Source organism: Pinus tabuliformis, chromosome 7, assembly GCF_031772625.1.
Source record: "Pinus tabuliformis cultivar Carrire ecotype Pingquan chromosome 7, CPIR1, whole genome shotgun sequence".
NCBI lineage: Eukaryota > Viridiplantae > Streptophyta > Pinopsida > Pinales > Pinaceae > Pinus > Pinus tabuliformis.
In genome coordinates, this window is record NC_142293.1 from 763,606,774 (window position 1) to 763,630,269 (window position 23,496).

General features: G+C 37.4%; 2 protein-coding genes across 2 annotated transcripts; one reads left to right on the forward strand and one right to left on the reverse strand.

Moving 5' to 3' along the window:
- Positions 1-11,144: 11,144 nt before the first annotated feature.
- Positions 11,145-12,818, reverse strand: LOC149249788 (uncharacterized). The gene is made up of 2 exons (XM_089453475.1): positions 12,216-12,818; positions 11,145-11,258 (listed from the first exon to the last, which is right to left on the reverse strand). The coding sequence occupies exons 1-2, from the start codon at positions 12,816-12,818 to the stop codon at positions 11,145-11,147; spliced, it is 717 nt and encodes a 238-aa protein (XP_089309601.1).
- Positions 12,819-18,448: 5,630 nt separating this feature from the next.
- LOC149249789 (putative UPF0481 protein At3g02645) lies at positions 18,449-19,927 on the forward strand. Its single transcript, XM_089453476.1, has one exon. It carries the CDS (start codon positions 18,449-18,451, stop codon positions 19,925-19,927), a length of 1,479 nt encoding a protein of 492 aa, XP_089309602.1.
- Positions 19,928-23,496: the final 3,569 nt, after the last annotated feature.

Here is a 23,496-nt window from a genome sequence, read left to right on the forward strand (position 1 = left end):
CTCTATAGATGGCCATCTCCTTCCTCGGAATGTATGTTTCCATTGCCTCCAAGCCAACACGATAGAACACATATCTTTATCATAGGTGGGGTACTTATGAATTGTATTGGAAAGTGTGTCACTATGTTAGGCCACTGAATTCCCACGTTGGGTGAGGATTGCACCAATAACATTGTCGGAGGCGTCTGTCTTAATTTGAAATGGTTGTTGCAGGTCCGGAAATGTGAGTACAGGCACAGAGCAGAGGTGGTGCTTTAACTCAATGAATACCTTTTGTTGGGACTTGGACTAGGAAAACTTTGTTTTGCTCTACCCTTGGTAATCTGACTCAAAGGCTAAGTGATATGGGAGAATCCCAACATGAACCTCCAATAAAAGCTAGCAAGGCACAAATTTTTGCGAAGCTTTGCTAGAGTGGTTGGGGTTGTGAAATCCTGAATGACTTGGATCTTAGCCAGACCCACATGCATGACATGCTCATTTATGATGTAACCCAGATATTGGACTTGGCTCATGCTTGTTGGGTTGTGTTATATTCTTTCCACAACAACCCCATGCGCAGGGGGGTTACAGGGGGGCGGTAGCTCCCCCTGTACATTGCGTCGAGCGTTGCCAGGGGGTCACAAGTGGGTGGCTACCCACCTTGTCAGGGGGTATGCAAGGGGGCGGTATCCCCCCTACACGGGGTTCAGGGCAGCACCCCAAAAAAAAAAAATGGACCCTATATTAGGTGGGTGGACCTACCTATGGTTTTGTGCATGGATTTCGCACATGGTTTTGGGCATGATGGTTTTTGGTCCATGGTATTTTGTAGATCTGGTCAAGGGAACTACGGTTATGCTCTAATCCAGGGTTAATGGATTGGGGTTTATGGATGCTTCGGCATGTATATATATGCATTATAACATTGAAAGGAACATAATGAAAAATCAACCTGGTAGTCCCAGTTTTGGGATCCAGGGGGAAAATCTTTGTGTATAATTGTTTTATTTTTTATTCTCTCGCCATTGTTTATTTTCTGTTTTTTAGAATTTGTATGTAGGTAATTTATGTACGAGGTTAAAACCTACATTTGGTATCAGAGTCGTTTTGGCTTTAAGGGGACACCTTGCTACTGAGGGTTTTTTTGCTTGGGCCTATGGTAGAACATGTTCAGTGGGAGATATGTGGGATCGATTCTTGTGGAGAAAGAAGGTGGCGAGCAGTGGAAATATAGAGATCAAGAAATTTAATGGTCATAGTTTTGAGTTGTGAAAACTCAAGATGGAGAATCTGTTGGTGGATAAAGATCAGTGGATCACGATAGATCTGGGTACTAAACCAACAACTATGTTAGCTGAAGGTTGGGCGAAGTTGGATCAGAAGACAAAGAGCAAAATACGATTATGTGTCTCAGATTCAATATTGCTTAATGTATCAGGGGAATCTTCAGCAAAGGCTTTGTGGGACAAGTTAGGTACTTTTTACCAATCTAAATCTCTGGTGAATAAATTTTTCCTATGGAAAAAGTTGTATAACCTGAAGATGAAAGATGGAGACTCGATGACAGAGCATTTGAACGCATTTAATATTGTGGTAAGTCAATTATTATCTATTGATATTAAAATTTTAGATGAAGATAAGTGCATCAGTTTGTTGTGTTCTCTACCAGATTCGTGGGATAGTCTGGTTGTTGCAATAGGTAGTAATGCAACTGCCTTGTAGTTTGATGAAATAGTCTCATCCTTGTTGTCGGAGGAGATGAGATGGAAAAATATGGAGGGACAGAATGGTGATGCCTTGTCTGTACGAGGATGGTCCCAAAACAGAAACAAAAGTAAGTTCTCGAGTGGGAGATCTAAATCTCCCATAAAACCTGTGAAAGTGTGCTGGAAATGTGGAAAGGAAGGGCACTTAAAAAGGGACTGTAAATCTAAAGCTCCTGAGAAAGGGAAGGGATCTGATGATGCTCCTTTTATAGAGGCAAAAAACACCTCAGATGAAGGTGGGGATGTGTACTTGTCTTCTTCTTCAAGTACACATGTAGATCATGAGGCATGGTTGATTGACTCAAGTGCATCCTTTCACTTCACTCCCCATAGAGAGTGGTTCTGCAAGTATGAGAAATATGATGGCGGTGATGTCTTCTTAGGGGATGATAAGAAGGCTAGAATTGTTGGTCGTAGAAAATTCAATTTGAATTTGCAAGGTGGAAGGATTAGAACACTTCCTGGTGTTCTGCATATTCCTGCATTGGCTAGAAATCTGATTTTTGTAAGCAAGTTGGATGATGCAGGTGTAAAAACAGTGTTCGAGAAAGATACTTGCAAGATGGTTCGGGGAGCACTGGTATTGATGCAGGGAGTTCGGATTGGAACTTTGTACAAGCTTCAAGGTAACATTGTTATTGATGGGTGCAACAGTTCTGTGGTTCTTGAAAGTGGAGCAGAAAATCTAGTGGTCTTTGGAGAAAGACCATGCTATGGCGTCAAAGGCTTGGACATATTGGAGAGAAGGGCCTTCCAATACTTCATCGTAATGGTATCGTATAAGGTATGTCTAATTTCTCTCTGGATTTTGATACCTGTGAAAATTGTGTATATGGGAAGCAGAATTGGGTGTGTTTCCCCTCTGGTGGTAAGAGAGCGAAACGAATATTAGAGGTTGTGCATAGTGATGTGTTTGGACCTCTGAAGGTTCCATCACTGGGTAAGTTTGTGTACTATGTATCATTTATAGATGAATTCTCAAGGAATACATGGATATATTTCCTTAGGAAGAAATATGAAGTCTTTGACAGGTTTAAATAATTTAAGGCTCTAACAGAAAACTAGACAGAGAAGAAGATAAAGCTGCTAAGTACAGATAACAGTGGAGAGTTTTGCAAGAAGGAATTTGAAGAGTTCTGTAAGAAGTGTGGTATATCATGACAGAAGACCAATCCATACACACCTGAGAAAAATGGAGTTGCATAAAGAATGAACAAGATGTTGATTGAAAGGGCAAGAAGCATGCTCAGTGGTGCTAGGTTAGGACAAGAATTCTGGGCAGAGGCGGTGGAAACTACATGTTACTTGGTCAATAAATCACCTTCATCAGCGTTGGAGGATAAGACTCCACAAGAGGTATGGACTGGTAAGAAACCTTCTCTTTCACATCTGAGGGTATTTGGATGTGATGCATATGTACATGTTCCAAAGGAGAAAAGAACAAAGTTGGATAGTAAATCTGAAAAGTGCATCTTTATTGGGTATAAGGATGGTTTAAAAGGTTATAAGCTTTGGAACGCAAAAACAAGGAAGGTTGTGTAAAACCGAGATGTGATGTTTAGAAAGGTGAAAGATGTTATTAAACATGAAGTCCTACCAAAGGAACCTGAGAACATAGAGTTTGAGCTAAAGGAGGAAGAATCAAACTCTACAGCAGAAGAGGAATCAAAAGATGAAGAGCCACAAACTTCGGTTGTGAGAAGATTAGTTCGAGAAAGAAGGCATCCAGAAAGGTATATTCCATATGCTTTCTGTTCAAATTTTGTCTTATCTATTACTGATGATGATCCCAGAACTACGAGGGAAGCAGTAGATTAAGAGGATGGAAAACTCTGGAAAGAGGCCATGGTTGATGAAATGACATCTTTGCACAAAAATTAGGCTTGGGATCTAATGGAGTTGCATGTTGGAAGGAAACCCATTGACAACAAATGGTTGTTTAAGAAGAAGATGAATGAAGAAGGAAAGGTAGAGAAATAAAAATCTCGATTGGTAGCAAAACGTTATTCACAGGTGCAGGAATTGATTTTGGTGATATTTTTTCTCCTATTTCCAAGGTAGCTTCTACTAGATTACTTTTATATGTTGTTGTCGCTTTTGATTTTGAGGTAGAATAGATGGATGTGAAGACCACATTTCTTCACGAGGATTTGGAAGAACAGATCTACATGAAGCTACCTGAAGGCTTTGCAGTGGAGGATAAGAAAGAACTGGTATGCAAGTTAAAAAAAGTCTATGTATGGGTTAAAACAATCACCAAGAATGTGGTATAAAAAATTTCATACATTTATACGGGGACTTAGCTTCACCAGAAGCAAAGAATATAACTGTGTGTATTTTAAATTAATTGGTGACCATGTTATTTATCTGGTCTTGTATGTGGATGATATGTTACTTGTTGGAAATGACAAAGAAATTATCTAGGATTTAAAGACCCAATTGTCCTTCAAATTCGACATGGAATATCTTGGTGTTGCAAACTATATTTTGGGCATGGAAATAAAATGAGATTGAGAAAAGAGGAAGCTCTGGTTAAACCAGAGGAAGTATGTCAAGACAATACTGCAGAGGTTTAATATGCAGGATAGCATACCGGTGAAGGTTCCTATTCCTATAGGTGTAAAGTTATCTGTTGAACAATGTCCGAAGACACAAGAAGAGGAAGAGGACATGTCCCGTGTTCCATATGCAAGTGCAATTAGTAGCCTGATATATGGAATGGTATGTACTAGACCAGACATTGCACATGCAGTGGAAGTATTGAGCAGGTTTATGTCAAAACCAAGGAAGCAGCATTGGACAACAGTGAAGCGGGTTTTCAGGTATTTGCATGGCACTAGTGATTATGGTTTGTGCTACCAAGAAAGGCTAGGATTGGACGAAGTTTTGGACATTTGTGGTTTTTTATGCAGACTGGGCTGGAGATCTGGATCAAAGGAGATCTACAAGTGGGTATGTGTTTAACCTATTTTGAGGTGCAGTCAGTTGGATGAGTAAGAGACAATCTGTAGTGGCACTTTCAACTATAGAGGCAGAATACATGGCAGCCACTCATGCAATAAAGGAATCATTTTTGTTGCAGAGATTGTGTTTAAGTATGGGGTTAGTACAACAAGTTATAAGGATAGGCTGTGACAGCCAAAGTGAAATTTTCTTGGAAAAGAACTCTGCTTATCATTCAAAGACAAAGCACATTGATGTTCAATATCACTTTGTGAGGGATATCTTTGAGGACAAAAACGTTTTTTTGGTAAAGGTGGACACTTTGAATAATACTACAGATGCATTGACAAAGTTTGTGAACACTGAGACGTTCTCTTGGTGTAGAGAAACAATGGGCGTTGTTGGCCTAGATCAATGACTAAGCTCTCCTGTGGCCCCTTGTGGAAAGAAAACAACAAGTGGGAGAATGTTGGATTGTGTTATATTCTTTCCATGACTATCCCAAGAGTGGGGGGGTTACAGGAGGAGCGGATGTTTTCCTTGGACGTTGCGTCAAGTGCTACCGAAGGATCACAAGAGGGGTGGCTACCCCCCCTGTCGGGGGGTATGCAGGGGGTGGTAGCCCCCTTGCATGGGGTTCGAGTAAACGCCTCGAGAAATTTTTTTTTGACCCTATATTAGGTGGAAAGACCTACCTATGGTTTTGTGCACGGATTTCGCACATGGTTTTGGGCACGATGGTTTTTGGTCCATGGTGTTTTGTAGATCCATTCAAGGTAACTACGGTTATGTTCTAATCTAGGGTTAATGGATTGTGTTTTATGGATGTTTCGACATGTATATATATGTATTGTAACATTGAAAGGAACATAATGAAAAATCAAACTGGTAGTCCAAATTTTGGGATTCAGGGGAAAATCTATGTGTATAATTGTTTTATGTTTTATTCTCTTGTCATTGTTTATTTTCTGTTTTTTAGAATTTGTATGCAGATAATTTATGTACGGGGTTAAAACCTACATTTGATATCAGAGTTGTTTTGGCTTCAAGAGGACACCCTTTGCTGCGGTTTGGTTAGATGAAACTAACTATAATATTGGAGTCAAACAAGGGTGTCCCTTGTCCCTTACCTTTTTTGACATATATATTGATATGTTAGATGATTGTTTGGAAGAAGTAGGTTGTTTTTGCCCCACTCTCACTAGCTTATTCATCACTCTTTGTCTTTATGCCAAGTAAGGTTGTCCCCTTATACCCTACCTTTTTAGGCATTTACATTGATACGTTAAAAGAGTGTTTAGAAGAAATAGTTTGTGTTGGCCCCACTATCACTAGTATATTCATCACCCTTCTTTTGTATGTGCTTGATATTGTTCTTTTGGCAAGTAGTCATTATGATCTTGGAAAAGAACAAAGAATCCTCCCATAATTATGTTCCAATATGGTTATGATTGTTAATATTGAAAAAAAAAACTCAAGATAATTAAATCTAAAAAGATTGCACATGATACTTTCATATAAGAGTACAACAACTTAGAGAAAGTTTATTCATACAAAGATATTGGAATTGATATCCCAGACAAGATAAACTAGAATTATAAAATTGATAAAATGATAAATGGAGGATTAAAATATTAATGTGGACCTAAAAACAATTGCAATTCAATTGATCTCTAGATATCAGACAAATAAAAACTCCTCTTTGAGATTGATATTTTATATGGATATGAAGTTGTATTTGCAATATCTACAAAGAGTTGTGGAAGAAGATAGAACAAATAAAAAAATAGTTTATAACCTACGATATCAATATTATAGGAAATACACCCTATCTTATCATCTTCATCGAAAGAAGCCTTTCCCCCACTAAAATCATGGTTATTACTAGGTATTTTATGTATAAGAAGAGATTAAACAACATGGAAGACAAGAGATTCCCTAAAATTGCTTCTAACTCTAGTCAAAACCACTTTCACCTCAAGCTGGGATGACATAAGAATGCCAACTTTGGCTAGACCATTGGGGGATAAAGGAAGAGATCATTTTGCAAAATAAAGAAAATATTAAAAATATTATTGCATCAAAATTTAAAGAGAAATTGTGGGGTGATAAATAGTTAAAGAGAAGGGAGAAGATAAGATATTATAAGGAGGTGATCAACCCAAATTTTGAAATCAAAAGTATCTATCTATCATGCCTATTGTCAAGAAGAAGATAAACATTGGTAAAATAATAACAATTCTCATGAACTCCATAGTGAAATTGGGTATTGGTCAATTTCCAAAGAACCATGAGATGAAAGAGTTTTTTTTTTCAGAAGAAAAAGTTTTATATTGATTATATTAAAAATAGTGGAAAAACATATACATTATGGAGAAAATGACAATATATCCGGCCAGAAGAGAAATAGTTGGAGCTATACATCTAACAGATTCATTGCCCGCATGTATGATGATAGATCAAAAATGAAGACAGTTTGAAACGTATGATTCTAATGCAGAGAGGTAAAAAGTCAAAAAAACATAGTACCTGGTCATATGACAGTATTTAGTGAACGGGATCATGAAACATACCAGGATAGTTACGGATCTATATATCCTGCATAGAGAAAGGATGAATAAAGTATGTGTTGGATTCTACAGTGATGTTCAGGTGCCACACATCGCATTGTGATTGCAAGCCTTTCTTTGAAAGCTCATCCGCCACCTCGTTTTGAGAACGCTTGATATGAGAGATAGGAAAAAGTGAAGGCTTCCACAATGTTGAAATCCTGTGCAACCATCCAGATAGATTGTCATTTTTAATAGACTGTTTTCCGGAAACATGCTCAATGATGATCTTGGAGTCCCCGAAGATTTGAATAGGGCCAGTATCCAAAAAAGAGCAGAAGATGAGAAGACCATGTAGAGCCATGGCCTCAGCTTTGTTGTTAGTCCCACGGCCTCTGTTCCAGTAGATAGAATAATGTTGGTCCTCAGCAATGCATATGTAAAAACCACAGGCACATCGACCATCTTTTGCAGCTCCGTCAAAATGAGCCCGCGGAAAGATATGCTGAGGAAGGACGTCTGCATTAGCATGTGGCTTCAAATTCTGGGGGATATATGGGAGGATAGAGAGATAAAAGGGGATGATTTTGTCGATTAAGTGCTTGAAATCCTCCCTGCAGTTTTGAAAGAGCTTTCTGTTTCACCATTTCCAAACAAACCAGCAGACAATAAGTGGAATAGGCCGCCATATGATTTTCTGGGCACCCCACCATTCGAAAGCATCCATAATGGAGAAATGAGGAATGACAGAAAATCCAAAGTATGTAGCCAGCTGCTTCCATAGGTTCTGTGTGAGAGGACAGTTTAGAAACATGTGCATATTGTCTTCTGTCTCGGATAGACAAATTGAGCAGATAGCTGGGCTGTGCCAGTTCCTTTTTTGAAGATTTGGCCAAGTGAGGTTTTTATTATGAAATACTAACCAAGAAAAAAGTGTAATTTTTAATGGACAACCGGCTTTCCAGAAAGTATTTGGAAATATTTTCCAGGAAAACTCATGTTGATCTTCAATTAAGGAGAGATATATCTCTCTAACCAAAACATTGGTCCTGCCTCTTTTATCCCGCCAGACCATGCTGTCATTTTCCTCTGATCTGAATATCCCAGCATGTTTCATATCCCAGATAGCCTTATCCCATTGAGCAACCAATATGTCGTTGAGACCCAGCTCCATAGCAGATTTCCATCTAGGAATTGCTCCCTGCCAAACTTGTATGACTTGTGCCCAAAAAAATAAACCTTTTTGATGAAGGAAATTTAGAAGTTGTTGAGGGAAAGGGGACTCCACCTCTACACCCATGATAGAGTCAATGCCGATGAGAATGTTGTTTCCTATTTGAAATTTCCATACCAGATTCTTGAAGAAGAAATGTAGAATCTTTTGGAAGCTCCTCCAGATAGCCAACCCTTGTAAAGGACCCAGAGATCTGTTCCTGTACCAATATATGAAATCTCTACTCCCCAGATATTTCATCTTAATAGCCTTACTCCACAAGCTATCTCCAAAAACCGCTCTCCATAGAGATTTACATAAGAGTGCCAAACCAAAACGGCGAAGGTTCATAATGCCCCAACCCCCCATTTTTTTTGGGAGGGAAATGTTAGACAGTTTTGTAAGATGGAATTTCCTCTTCTCCTTGCAACCCCCCCATATAAAGATGGCCATTAAACTGTTTAATTTTTTAATGATACCTGAAGGGATGTAATATAGATGTGCCCAATAGACAATAATTTGAGCAAGCACAGATTGAGTGAGAATCATCCTACCAGCTAAAGATAGACATTTGAATTCTCATCCTGATATCCTTTTATAAAATCTATTGGGGATCCAAGACCAGTCAAATATGGAGTAGCCCGTGGGTTTCAATTGATAACCCAAATATTTCATACCTTCTTTGATAGATATTGCCTGAATCTTATAGAGTTGTGAAATGTAGTCCATATCATCCATATTGACCTTTCCATAGTGAAAGGATGATTTGCCTTCATTGATACATAAACCTGTTGCCCTTTGAAAAGATATTAATATGTCATGTAGAATTTGCCATGTTTGTCTACAGAGCATAGCAAAAAGTAGAATATCATCTACGAATAGATTATGTGAGAAGGAGTTCCCCCTGTTTATGGAAAGAGGTCTGACAGTCCCCATAGAAACAACTCTTCTTAGATGAAGGCTGAGAGTATCCATAACAAGAATAAAAAGAAGGGGAGAAAGGGAGCAGCCTTGCCGGAGACCCCTTGCAGCTGTGAAGAAAGTAGTAGGGATTCCATTTATGAGGATGGCGTAGTTGACTCTTTCCACACATGCCATAATCCAATTTGTACATTGGTCATTCAGCCCAATCTTAATGAGAAGACACCTCAGATAGCTCCAGTCAAGGCAATCGTAAGCCTTTTTGAGATCTATTTTCAGAATGGCAGCTCCAATATTTTTTGTATGCATTGAATGTAAGCATTCCTGTGTTATTGCCACTGCCTCTAATATATTCCTGCCATTTAAGAAGCCATGTTGTTCCTTTGTAAGATATTGTGAGAGAATGCCATAGATCCTATCAGCAATAACTTTTGAGATGATTTTATAAACAGTATTGCATAAAGAAATAGGTCTGAAATCTGAAAAAGATAAGGAGTCTCTTTTTTTTGGAATCAAGGCAATATAGGTAGAGGAAATGATATGACTAATTTTTCCCCTCATTCTGGATTCTTCAACCATCCCCAAAATATCGTTTTTCATCATGTCAAAGAAATGGATGAAAATATCGATGGTCTAGCCATCAGGGCCAGGACATTTATCTTTTTTAAAAGATTTCATAACAGCTAGTAATTCTTCCTCCGATACAACAGCAAATAAATGGTCGTTTTCTTCCTCATCAAACATACATGGAAAAGGATCGATGCCCCACAAAATATCATTTATCTCTCTGTGGGAGTCCTGATTATATGCCTTCTGAAAATGATTAACAACTTCTTTGGAGATCTCTTCTTGTGTGAAAAGAAGACTGCCATCTTCTTTCCTGATTTTCCATATAGAATTTGTTTCACGTCTTTTGTTTGCAAAACGATGAAAGAATTTTGTGTTTTTATCGCCCTCCTTTAACCAAGTGGCACGGCTCTTGAGTCGCCATGACGCTTCTTCAATGGATAGTAACTTCTGCTTCTTTTTTTCTAGTTCCCAAAGCCGTGAGTGAACATTCCATGGGAGGGACTGTGAGGACATACCAGAGGCAATGGATTCCAATTCTTTCTTAACGTCTTGTAATTCTAAACAGTTAGATCATTTTTTCATAGCCTGCCATTCCTTGACCTTTATCCGTAAGCACTTCATTTTCCCAATCAAATTATCCGAAGGGGAAGATCCAAACAAAGGATCGAAAGATAGCCATGTTTCTCGGATCATATTATTGAAGGATTCATCTTCAAGCCATATTCTATTAAACTTAAAAGGATAATTTTTCCAAGAAAACTATACCAACCATTGTAATGAGATCGGACGATGGTCAGAAATAAAACTTGGGAGAATATGTGAGCATGGAAGGCCAAAAATTTCCAACAACTTTTCGTGAATGATGAACCTGTCCAATCTTTTAGCTATATAAGCATCCCCCGACCTACCATTGTCCCAAGTAGGCAATAAAGATTTTGGACAAATATCAACAAAGTTGAATTGCAGTAAAGCCTCTCTGATTTTGTCACCGACCAGGTCAACTTTTTTCCCCTTTCCCCAAACTTCATCCGGGCCCAAAGTGCAGTTTAGATCACTAGCGATGAGGAGCGAATCTATTTCCATAATTCCAGAGAAAGGAAACAGTTCCAACATGAAGTTCGATCTTTATATGGCTTATAGACATTTAGAATATGGATCGTGTGGGCACTACCATGATATTTGGCAATAATCAAGATACCCTCAAGGCATCGAAAAGTTTTTGCTGAAATCCATCTCGAGTCCCAGAGAACCGCTAATCCACCAGATAAGCCTGCCGCCTCCGTTGCCGAAATGTACCAGGTCGAGAGCATACGCCTGAAAAAGGAAATTGTATCCTATCGAGCGTGCATGGTTTCCTATATTAAGATTATCTTGTAAGGAGAAGAAAGAAACAAATCTTTTAGAGCAAGAAATTTCGAGTCTGCCCCAAGACCCCTTATGTTGATAGAGAGTATGTTCATCATTTATAACTCTCCCCGAGAAAATTTTCTCTAAGAGGCCCGCTTTCAGGGAAGATTCCTAATAATCAAGATTGGAGATGACCTTCCTCCCTCTGAAGTGTCTACTACCCCTGTTTTTTTTTCGGTGAACAGTGATATTCTTTGCTGAATTAGGACTGATGACAGGAGAAGAAGACTTTCTAGGTTTATGAGTGGTCAAGGGAAGCAGTCTAAGAGATTCTCTCTGTAGGAGCATGTCAAGGTCACTACCAATGGAGATAGTGGGGGATGGCAAAGGAGAAGTAGGAGGGGAAACCGAGATCATGGGGGCTTTACCCTTGGAGGAAGGAAAGGAGCGGTTCAGAGTTATATGGATAGAGGAGGAAGGGGAGATTTTCTTTGGGGTGTGCCCTGATCGAACAGGAGAAGAAGAGGATGAGGGAATAATTGTTATGTCAGTATTTGGTAGGGGTATGATACTCGATTTAGGAATAGGAGAAGGGGAGATGACAGGAATACCCTGAGATGGTTCAGGAGGAGGAGGGGGTTGGGAGGGAATGTCACAAGCAGCCGCATTGTACAAATTATCCATGGAAATTGATCTCGGCATAGATATGGGGGGAGATTTATGGTGCCTGGGGGAGAAGAAAGGGCGATGAGATGGCTCCCTTGGTAGATCACGTGAAGTGGCAAAGTTGTGAGAGTGGGTAGGGGAGAAGATATCCGCCAAAGGAGAAACTCTTTTATAGTTGAAATTTTCCTCATCCCCATAGCATAGGGACGAAACCATATTCTGAGATTTATGTTTCACCCTATATTCCTTATTCCATACCTTTCCATGCGGATGTCGAGGGCATTTATCTTTGAGGTGTCCCGTTTTGTGACAAAGGGAGCACCTGAATGGGACTCCCCAGTAATCAAGCCTTTGACGGGCAGATAATTCACCCCAGAACAGGTCGATGTGATCTGGAAAACCACCCCTGTAATCTTTCTCAATTAGGATCCAGGCTACCCATTTATCTTTCACACCTAGACATCTGGGGTCAACATAGACAAATTTTCCAATAGCATTTCCAATGAAGGAAAGAGATTCCTTCGTCCACAGTTCAATAGGAAGGGCAGGAAGTTTGACCCAAATAAAATTGTTCTGCGGAGTGTTCAGAAGAGGGTCGAAACCTATGTACCATTTGTGGAGAGCAAGAAAACTCCACCCGTGCACCCAAGGGAGGCCCCAAATGGTATTGAGGTCCTTAACTTTCAAAAAATGAAAGTTGTACCAGTCTTTCATTAGACAAACAATGGTGGGAGTGTAACCAATAAGGGGATGCCATCGAGATCCAAGCCACTTCCTAATCTGGTCATCTTCCACGTCGAGGAAGTGCCATTTGCCAATCAACGCATGTGACTGTAAGCTTGCAATGTGGTCCACTAACATAACACCATCCAGGCATATGGCAGATGGGGGAGGGGTAATCTTGTCCAGCTGATGGTGATGTTTGCTTCAGGGAACAGAGGGAATATCATCTCCAGGATCAGGAACATGTAGAGAGGGTGGTATGTGGTCTGCCAGCTTGGAGTGCCAATTGGAGGCTTTGATTGTGCCAAAATGTAAAGCTTCTGCTTTGATGGCAGCGTTCACTATATCCAATGTGTCGGATTCCACTTGGAGAATCTCCAGCGCAGTAGGTAGCAAAATCCAACTACCCAAAGGACGACTAGATAGGAATAATAAAAGAGACACGGGTCAATGAAGACAATTATACTATACACCAGTTAAAAAAGTTACCTCGGGATTTAGCCATGCATCAAATTTATGGAGGAAAGTCGACGCAAATCCTCGGGAGAGCAGGACAAGTACCAAGGAGATAGATTTCAGGACAAGATATCTCCAGGTATTTAATAGAAAGAAGAAAGTTTAGTGAAAAAGGACCGAAAATTCAAAGTGGTGACGAGGTTCTACAGTACTAGAAGTACGAAGAGCAGAGGATTTTGGAAAAAAGGGAAATGACGGTGAACGGAAACCAGAGATAATAAAAGCCCATAGAAGGAAGTTTCCCGAGCTATCAGACAGGCTGGGGGAAGGAAACAGAAAGAAAGCGGCACTCAAAGATAGTAGGACAAAGTAATTCAAAAATTGTACGATAAGGCCAAAACGAGTAGTCAGAAAAGTTCTGAAACTACAAACCCGACGACGGAAAAACTAGAGGAGAATTAGAGCACCATTGCTGCTCATGAGGATGTATCCGGGCAGACTATACAGCAACAAAAAATTTTATATATACACCACCAAGGGCCTATTTTAATTCGAAAATCCTCACAAGGTTTGGTGACAATAAAATATCTCCTGAAATTTTTAATGGAAAACCAGAGCCCTTCGAAAGAGGCAGACTAGAACATGGGTGGCCGATAGGATATGAAACATACTATAGATAACCCAGGTCTCAAACTCAAATGAGTTTATCAGGATAAGAAAACTATGAATTGACCCCTCTATCATATATTTAGCCGAAAGAACCAGGTAGGTAGGAATAGAAACAGTTATGAGACTACTGCACTTCTATCCCTCTACTGAGCGCGTATCGAGGGAAGAGCGCCGAAAATCCGCCAGCAGACCAAAATAGATGACTTGGAGAAGGTGCAAAAACAGCTAATAAAAACCTCGGACAATGAAATCAGGGCGAGTAAATTCGATGAGATATTCAGGTGGTTACTAAACATACCGAGCATGGAGGAGCAGGTGAGATTATCCAAGCTATGAGGATGACCCAACCTTGCACCAAAACGCGCAGGGAAGAGGAAGAGGAACCAAAACTTTCACTCCCATCGAAAAAAAGTTTTATAGATGTAAAAAACCACTGAGACAGAGGGCCAGCAGATGGCAAGTCGACAACAGTGAAAGCATGAAGGACAGGTGGAAAAAAGCTTGAACGTGTCACAAGATGGACATGCTTGCAATGGCACCACTTTCAGACAAAAATCAATAGTCAGCAGGTGGAGCGGGTAGGAAACGTGACGAATAACCGTGTAAAACGGGCATGCAAGGGCATCCTTCCAAACAAATAGCTCAACTGTCGGCAGGTGGAGAGGGGAGAAGCGTGGCGAAAAACAATGTAAAACAGGCATGCATTGGTTCCTTACATCTTGCGTTTAAACATCACGCACTTGTATGATGGATATTGGATGAGTTCCAGCAAGATGCAGGGAGACAAACGAACCAGTTGCTTTCCGTAGCATTCCTCCACTCGGCAGCATCAACATCGAGATGAAGAACTTAACACCTTGAGACGCTAAGAATGTTGAAGATGAAAAAAAAAAATTAGATTGCCAATTTATGCTTAGATTAAATCTAAATTACAAAATATTTGTTACATTACCAAAATTATTAACATTTTTACTCAACAAAATTATTGTGATATTGGAATATTTCTATTAATGCTTTTAACTTCTGAGAAAATAATTCCAAATAACTAGAAGTAATCCCATACCTAATTACCTTCTTAATGGGTTAAAGGTATCATCTACCCACCAAAGTAATTTGCAGGATCAGTTATTGCAGCAGCAAGCTCTGGCATTTTTCTGTCGCAGCAGCAACAACATTAACTGAAGAACGGGCGCATGTTTTCTGAATGTTCTACGTCGCAGCGAAATCGGTCGCCCGGGGACCAAAGCAGGGCCTTCCACGCAGGGCCAGCGTCAGACCAAGGTTTCAGAAAGATCCTTTGCTTCACTTGCTAGAACTCAGGACCATCAGGTTGGACATGGGACCATCATCATCGACTTTGGAACGACTTTAACATTTCTCAATTCAGCTACCTATTTTCTGCTCAGGCCGAAATTGGTTAAATTAATTAAGCTTCCAATAGGTCCTGGTCGCGATCTAGATCTCTGCTTTATTCTGCCATCCAATGGAGCTATGCCAAATTCTCCCACTATTATGTTTCATATCAGCGGAGCTATGCCAAATTCTCTGTTAAACAATGCAATTAACCGCTTTTGTGGTCTTCCTCCGCAATATTTTTTCCATTGAGGTCTTGGTCATTGGAAATTTTTGTGGACCAAGACTAGAGCTCTTCAGTGTATTAATTACGTTAGGCACCATCGTCTTTCAGTTATTATACATTATTATTTTCACTAATTGCAGTTGTGTATGCTTCTTTTGTTTCTTAATTTTCCTCTCTGTGGTCTTGCCTCTCTCTGTGGTCTTAGGCCTCTTTCTTTACTATAAGGCTTGGTCTTTTGGGGGCTTCTTGTCACATCTACATCATCTCCATCTATTTGGTTGGGTTCTTTTTTTCTGCCTCTCCTTTTAAGATTTTTCCTCATTCTTTTTCCCGTAAAGTGGGGGAAATCTATCTTGTTATGTTGGTCATTTGTGTACGACTACCCTCCTTGTAGCCTAGAAGTTCAATATTCTCATCCATCTGGATTTCCCTTTTGTAGTAGAGATTTTATTGTTAAATTGTAAAGTTTTCATGGCCACCCTTAGTTTTCCATTTCCATAACCCTCTCCTCTTATCTTCCATATCACCTCTATTGCCTTTGTCACGTAGTCCCTTCCTAGCCTAGTTTCTTCCTCTTGTGTTATCCACAATTATCACCTTACAACCCCTCTCACCTCATCCCTTGTAAATATGCCTTGAAAGCATTTGGCAACATGAAGAAGAGGTGGTCATCAAGAACACTCATCTACATCATCCCATTTTGATAACCATTCTATATCATCCTCTCAACATAGGGTAAGCGATTCCAGGATATCATACTTGTGCTAGTTCGTAGGGAAATTGAAAATATTGAAGCAAAGGTGAATTATAAAATATTGAAGCAAAGGTGAACTATAGTAGATGTTTTGTCCCTAACCGCATGTGGAGAATGCTACCAGAGGTTGGATACCAGACATAGGGTCCTCCTTCAAGTCCTGGTTCTCACTATACATGCAGGTTGTTAACATCTACTAGCACACCAAAATCCTTATGGGTAGAGTTTAGACTAATTGTGATGATACATAATAGGAGATTGTGATTAGAATTGTGGAAATGGAAGACAAGTTAGATTGTATAGACCATAACCTCACCATCCTAGCTAGAGGATCAACAAACATTGTCTTCTTATCGGATGATGAGGATGACCACACCCAACCATCGATGAATAGTAATCCTCCATACTAAGGTATGATCCGTACTTATTTTGTCTATCTTTATTTGTTTTGATGTTTTCCATCTTGTAAATCTATCATATGTAAAAACGTGACATTGGTAATTTCTTAATTATGTGATGAACTAAAGGTGTCACCAACCTCAAAATTTTGAATCTCTAAAATTGATATTTCTAACTTGTAGCAAAACATTTTAGACCATATAATCTTTTATTATCATAATTAAAAAATATCAGAAATACATAATATACAATTAACTAATCAAAATAACTACGCATAAAAATATTTATTTTCTTCTAATATTGGAGCAATATAAACTTTAAAACTAATCTGATTTGATTTCCATTTGTAACCAGACATTTTAAATCATATAATTTTTTATGAGCATAACTATATCACTTTAATAAAAATAGAAAATATATAATTAAATAATCATAATAACTACACATAAAATGATATTGATATTTATATTTATATTTATATTTATATTTATATAATAAAAATAGAAAATATATAATTAAATAATCATAATAACTACACATAAAATCGGCCTGGAGTATGCCGTAAAACTGCTTCTGCTTGGCTAAGAGCTCGTCTTCCTCGGACGTAAGGAAACAGGTTAACGGCCCAAGACCCAGAGGCATCTGGCAGGAGTGAGAGCCTGCTCCCGATTACGGACCACCAGCAGGGTTATGTCAGGTGGCGTGGTTTTCCTATTTAACAGTGATGAGTCAAACCCAGCATTCGCGGATAGCAGCCAGAGATGGCTGTCCTCACTGTTGGTTTGACACCTGAGTTGATAGGTTTTACCACCTTCGGAAAAAAAAACTACACATAAAATGATATTGATATTGATATTTATATTTATATTTATATTTATATAATAAAAACTATAAAAGGTGTGAAGTATGAGATAACACGATAATCGATAGTCCGAACGAATGTTTAGGGGAAGGTGCAAAGAAAAGGAGGGAAGAGGACAGTACTAAAAGTTGAGGATGGAAGAAAATTGAAACTTGTAAACCGTTGATGAAAAAATATTGTTGAGGAAAGCTAAATTCTGCCAATTTCCATGTATTATAAAATTTTAATCTTCAAAATCCTTAATGAATGAGAATTCTAACGATTCTTTTTGAAAAGCGCTACACACGAAAAACTTTAAATTATCACCGATTAACTTTAAATTAATATCGAATCATTGTAATCATGATGGGTTCTTTAGGAGGAATTTGATGTCATTCAGGTTCAACATGTTTTCCAGAATACAACGCTGTACCTCATCTCCTTTCAAAAAAGGCAGTCTCTTCAAGCAGGTTTATGAATAAAAAATATGTTATTCAATGAATATATATATATATATATATTAAAATTAAAAACAAGCGTGATGACGTGGATTGTTCTGAAATATGATGAGGATGGAGGCCCGGAAACTTCATGCTTTTTCCCTCACTTGATTTTGGACGGTCCAGGAAAATATTAAAAATTTAAAACAAGCGTGCTGACGTGGATTGTTCGGAAATATGGTGAGGCGGGGAGCCCGAAATTCCATGGCTTTTTCCTCCCTTGATGCACTTTAATGATGGTGTCCCTCTCCAGGCAATAATATGCTCGCCGTTCTTTAGTTAAAGGCGCAAATTATTCTGCTATCGAATCGGTTGTAAAGCGGATAAATTATAGCAGCGGGACGATCCACTCTTGCAGTGTTCCTGTTCAATTACTTTACTTTTGTAAGGTATCCACGGCGATGCTCTCCAATTATACTCTTTCTGCATACGATGATTGAATTCACAAAATCCCTGCAGCTTACTGTTATACATGTGCAGGCGGAATGACAGTGCAAGAACAATAAGTGCAATCTTCTTGATCTCGACGTTCAAAGAAGTAGTGTTAGCTGTTCAGTGATCATTTGAATGATGGGGGAAGAGAAAGCACCGCTGGTGTTTCGAAAAGAGTGGGTTGAACAAGTTAGGGAGATATTACATCATAAGAAATGTCTGGCAAACGCGCGTGAGATGCCGCGCGTGGCTCGTCCTCTCTTAGAAGCAAAACGAGAAGCGTACATACCACGCTTTGTCTCCTTGGGACCTTACCACCATTGGAACCTGGAGAAAAATGTTGCGGCCTCTTCTTCTGCGGGAAATAGTTATGAGTTTCGCGAGCTGAAGATGCCAACCGCCGAGGCATACAAAGTCCAGTCCGCGGCCAGCTTCTTGCGGAATTGCAAGAAAAGCATCGGGGAAATGGTTGAAAAGATAAAAAAGAGGCGGGAGGAGATTGAGGATTTCTATGACTGGCCAATTCCCAAGGACGGCGATTACCTGGAGAACTTCGCTCTCATGATGGCGATAGATTTATCGTTTCTGTCACGTTTCTTATCTAGTCCGTCTGAATCATCAGATGAAGACATGAAATGTTTAAGGAGGCTTGAAGTGTCTATAAAGTGCGACATTCTGAAGCTGGAGAATCAGATCCCGCTGTTTCTGTTGAGAGAGGCTTTAAAAGATGCAGGCCAGCAGGTCAGTCAGGACTTCAATCAGGTATGGAGGAACAAGTTCAGTGCAGAGCTGTCTCCTTTCAATCAATTCGACATAACCCTTAATGATGATCATCAGCTGCATTTTCTGGGTTGCCTGCACGCATTCCTTTCGCGGTTAGTGCGTATGGAAGTAAAGGACGGGGAAGGAGCGACTGTATTTCGAAGAATGAAGCACTCTCTGGAAGAGGGTGTTGAAGTGGTCATTGCAGCGATCTTCACCCTTTTCTGTGTGACGCATCCATCCAAAGAAGGGCGACATGATATTCTAAACTCATACAACGCGGGGGAGTTGGCAAAGGGTGGCATTCAATTCAAATCCTTCTCCACCGTCAATGAGACTGATAAGATCCGATTCGACAAGTACTCGGGCACGCTGTACCTTCCCCAGATCACCGTATCCGAAATGCAGACTGAAGTGTTGTTAAGGAACATGCTTGCCTACGAGTTCAATGACTTCACCCGTGGTGACCACATGACGCGCTACGTTGGGCTCATGGACTGCCTCATCGACTCGGCCGAGGACGTTCGACTGCTCCGGGAATCGCAAGTCATTCTTCGCGGAAGTGTGATGATGACTGACGAGAACATAGCCGAGATGTGGAACGGCCTTTGTCATCCCATCTTCAAGGGCCATTTGGAGCCTCCCCCGGATCTCAACAATGCACTGAAGGAAGTGCTTATCAGAAAGTATTACATGAGCATTGTCAAAAAAGTGTTGTGGGAATTCTATTGGGACCATCTGTCTAAGCCAGGAAAGGGTGTTGCTTTGTTTGTTGGAATTCTTCTTCTCGTCATGACCATTATACAGACTTTCTGTACCGTGTACGACTGGGTCAAAAGCTTGAAGCACAAATAAGCAGTTGTGCTGAGAGTATGGTCGGAAATGATATCATTGCAATCAGAAATAGAGTATGTATGGACTTTCCTATGAATTGTAAGTTTTAATAATTTTATCATAAATATAATTTAATTTTCTGTATTTATTTATTTAATATAAAATTAAATTTATAAATGTATATTTTAGTGGTTATAGTTTCAGTATTTTTAAAAATTTGGACTATTTAGATTATGAAAAATTCACAATTTAAATTTGAGTATTCAGATTGTGGGGAATTCACAACTCATTCACAACTCAAACCTCTGATTCCAATATATCTCTGTTATATAAATAAGAGTGGAATATACACCAAAATTTTCCATTACTCATAACAAGTAAATTATAAATAAATTATATCATAAAAATACAATTGCAGAAGTTTTATGTTTTAATGTACATTCATCTCATTTCCAAAATATGTAATGTTAATTATGATTAAAAATACAAAAATGTGAATTTAGGAAGATTTTAAAATTATCAACAAATATAATATGCATTTATGTTACAGTCCCAAAATTTTATATGTTATTGAAACATAATAAATAAACTAGCCTAGAGCCATTTTGACTTGGAATTTATCAAGTGTAGAGAAAGATCAATTTTTTTCCACTTTAAAAGAGGTTTACATTTCAAGAAATTTAATATTTCTAGGCATTGATAGATTCATAGTCAGGATGGTTTAATTTTGGAGGAATTGCCCGGACAACAAAAAGTGGCCGGAATCTATGCAAAAATATTTCAAGAAATTTTGTAGTAGCAATGTTTGAATCATGTTTTTGATGGTGGAAATAGATTCGGCACCATCAAAAAATTCTGGGGCACCCAAAATCTTGAAATTTGATCGCTGTAACTTGAATTTACAAAAATCTTTGTCAAAATTTCTATGATTTTCAAAGCAAAAAAAACTTTTAAATAAACCATATTTCACTTAAATACCAAATTTACAAAAATCTTTGTCAAAATTTCTATGATTTTCAAAGCAAAAAAAACTTTTAAATAAACCATATTTCACTTAAATACTACGACAATTATAAATTATTTTCGCTTCTATTTTTATTCAACTAATTTATGTTCCTAATATTTGATTCGGGTTTATATTGATTTGAGAAAGCTTTAAGGTTGATTGTTTTTGTTGTCAAACTTAGTTAAAAGAATATAACTGTTTTTTAATCACAATTAATTTATGTTTTTTAATATTTGATTCGGGTTTATCTTGATTTGAGAAAACTTTTAAGGTTTTGTTTTGGTTGTTAAACATAGTTGAAAGAATATAACAGTTTGATTGTGACAAAATATAAAGAAATATTGAGAAGAAACTGGAATTGTGTGAATGATGGGTAACTTACTAATTACTAGTGTAGTTATTGTAGTTAGTCAATCTAGATGTTGTAATGACTTAGGGTAGTTTAATATAAGATAGATGTAAGAAAAATATAAGGGAAAAATTCTAAATTCTAAATTTTTAAGTAATATTTAATTTAAAATTATAAATATTTTGAAAGAAAGTTTGAATTGAATAATAAATTAGAAATCTCTAATTTTGAAATAGATTGAAAAGATATATAAAAAGGTAATATAAAAATGCGTTCTAAAAAATAATAAATTAGTGTAGCTATAAATTAAACAATTATTAATATAGTCAATTTTTTTTAAATCATAAAAAGATAAATAAATTATAATTTTATTTTAAATTATTATTATCATTAAATATTTAAAAATTTAATACATTTAAAAAACATGTAATAAAATTTTTAACTATAGAGATTCTAATTTCGTAAATAAATTTTGTTACAATAGTATGGTTTATCAATACTATATGTCCAAAAAAACTATAGCATGTTTTAATTTGATATTAGTTTATATGACATTTTTTAATTAATCATTTTAATTAAAAAAATATAATTATATCTATCAACATAATTATTAGAAATAAATAAAAAAAAAATTATAAAATTAGGTAGATTTAAATTAGAAAATGTAGTGTGTGTTATATAGCTGAAAACTAATAAAATTATTAAAAAATTAAAGGATGTAAAATGTTTCCAATTATGTGAGAAGTTTGAATACATAATTGTTGAAAAAATAATTAAATTCAAAAAACAGTCATAATTTGAATTTAAGAAGATAAAAAATTAGAACAAAATGAAATTTGAGAATACCAAGTTGAAATAATACTATGATGGGATTTTGTGTAATTAAAGAAATTTTGGAAGCATAAGAAAAAATGTGAAGTTGAAACTAAATGATTTAGATTTTTTTTTAAACCTGTTTATTATTGAATTACTATATATAGTAAGTATATATACTGAAATGTATAAGAATATATATTACTATGATTTGGACATAAAAAAGATACAAATTGAAGAATATGTTGATATTGCTATCATATTATCTAGCACTTTAGTGCAAAGTCTTCACATAGTGTTAAGACTTAGTGGAACATCAATGTTTTATCACTCTAACCTTAGCAACAACTTCTCTCATTTTAGTGAAGGATAAATCTAACACGAAGGAAGTTTCCCTAGTAATACTTAGGACCCCTAAAAACACAATCAAATATAAAGTTATCTATTTTAGTGAAGGATAAATCCAACACAAAGGAAGTTTCCCTAGTAATACTTAGGACCCCTAAAAACACAATCAAATATAAAGTTATCTATAATCACATGTATTCATCCATAAACAAGACCACACAAAGGAAGTTTCCCTCCTAATACTTAGGACCACTAAAAACACAATCAAATATAAATTTATCTATAATCACACGTATTCATCCATAAACAAGACCACACGGTAGAGTGAGGCCACTTATTCAATAAATATTTCAACCTTCAAAACCCTAGCATTGAGAATCCATGAAGAAGTCAAACCATCAACAAAACAATGTTTTCAAAGGAGTCACTGTGACTAGCCATCCATAGCCGTTTTTAGAGAAAATGTAAGAATATTTAGCAAGCAGTGATGTTTTTCCACTGGTAATGGGTTACTTATTTATATGAGATATCTAATACCCTTCTCATTATAATAAACTATTTTCTTATTTTTTATCCTAGGAAAATATAAAAATATCTTTATCTCTTTACAAATCCACTACAAATCCACTATATAAGGAAAAAATAATTTGAGGTGTTTGTGCCACCTATACAATAATATCCAAGATGCATGGGTGAATGGGTCAAAATACTATAAATATAGTCTCCAAATCAAGTAAACTCTCCCATGTTTCAAGCCATCCTCCTCAATATATGGAATGGTCTCCTCCAAAAGTGGCTTGTGAGTGGTAAAAATCCTCTTACAGCCATTAGAGAAGTTTTGAGGTCAAAATTTGGCCTTAAAACAAAATGTACAACCAAAATCAACGTTATAAGAAACAATAGGATTCAAGATGATGATGTCAACCATCAGGAAGAATTGGCCATTTTTGGAGTAAAAAAAGTAAAAATATTAAAGAAATAAAAAACTATATATTAAAAAAAAAAAAAAAAAACTCATAAGATCACAATTTTCACATTAAAAATATAAAATAGTACAACCAAAATAAACTTTAT

Excerpts from the sequence above, each read along its gene's own strand:
- LOC149249788 (XM_089453475.1), bottom strand. The coding sequence starts at position 12,818 with ATGTTAGTGGACCACATTGCAAGCTTACAGTCACATGCGTTGATTGGC. Across the intron at positions 11,259-12,215 it reads CTCGACATCCGCATGGAAAG|GCGTATGCTCTCGACCTGGT; the intron begins GTATGGAATAAG and ends TTCCTTTTTCAG.
- LOC149249789 (XM_089453476.1), top strand. The coding sequence starts at position 18,449 with ATGGGGGAAGAGAAAGCACCGCTGGTGTTTCGAAAAGAGTGGGTTGAA.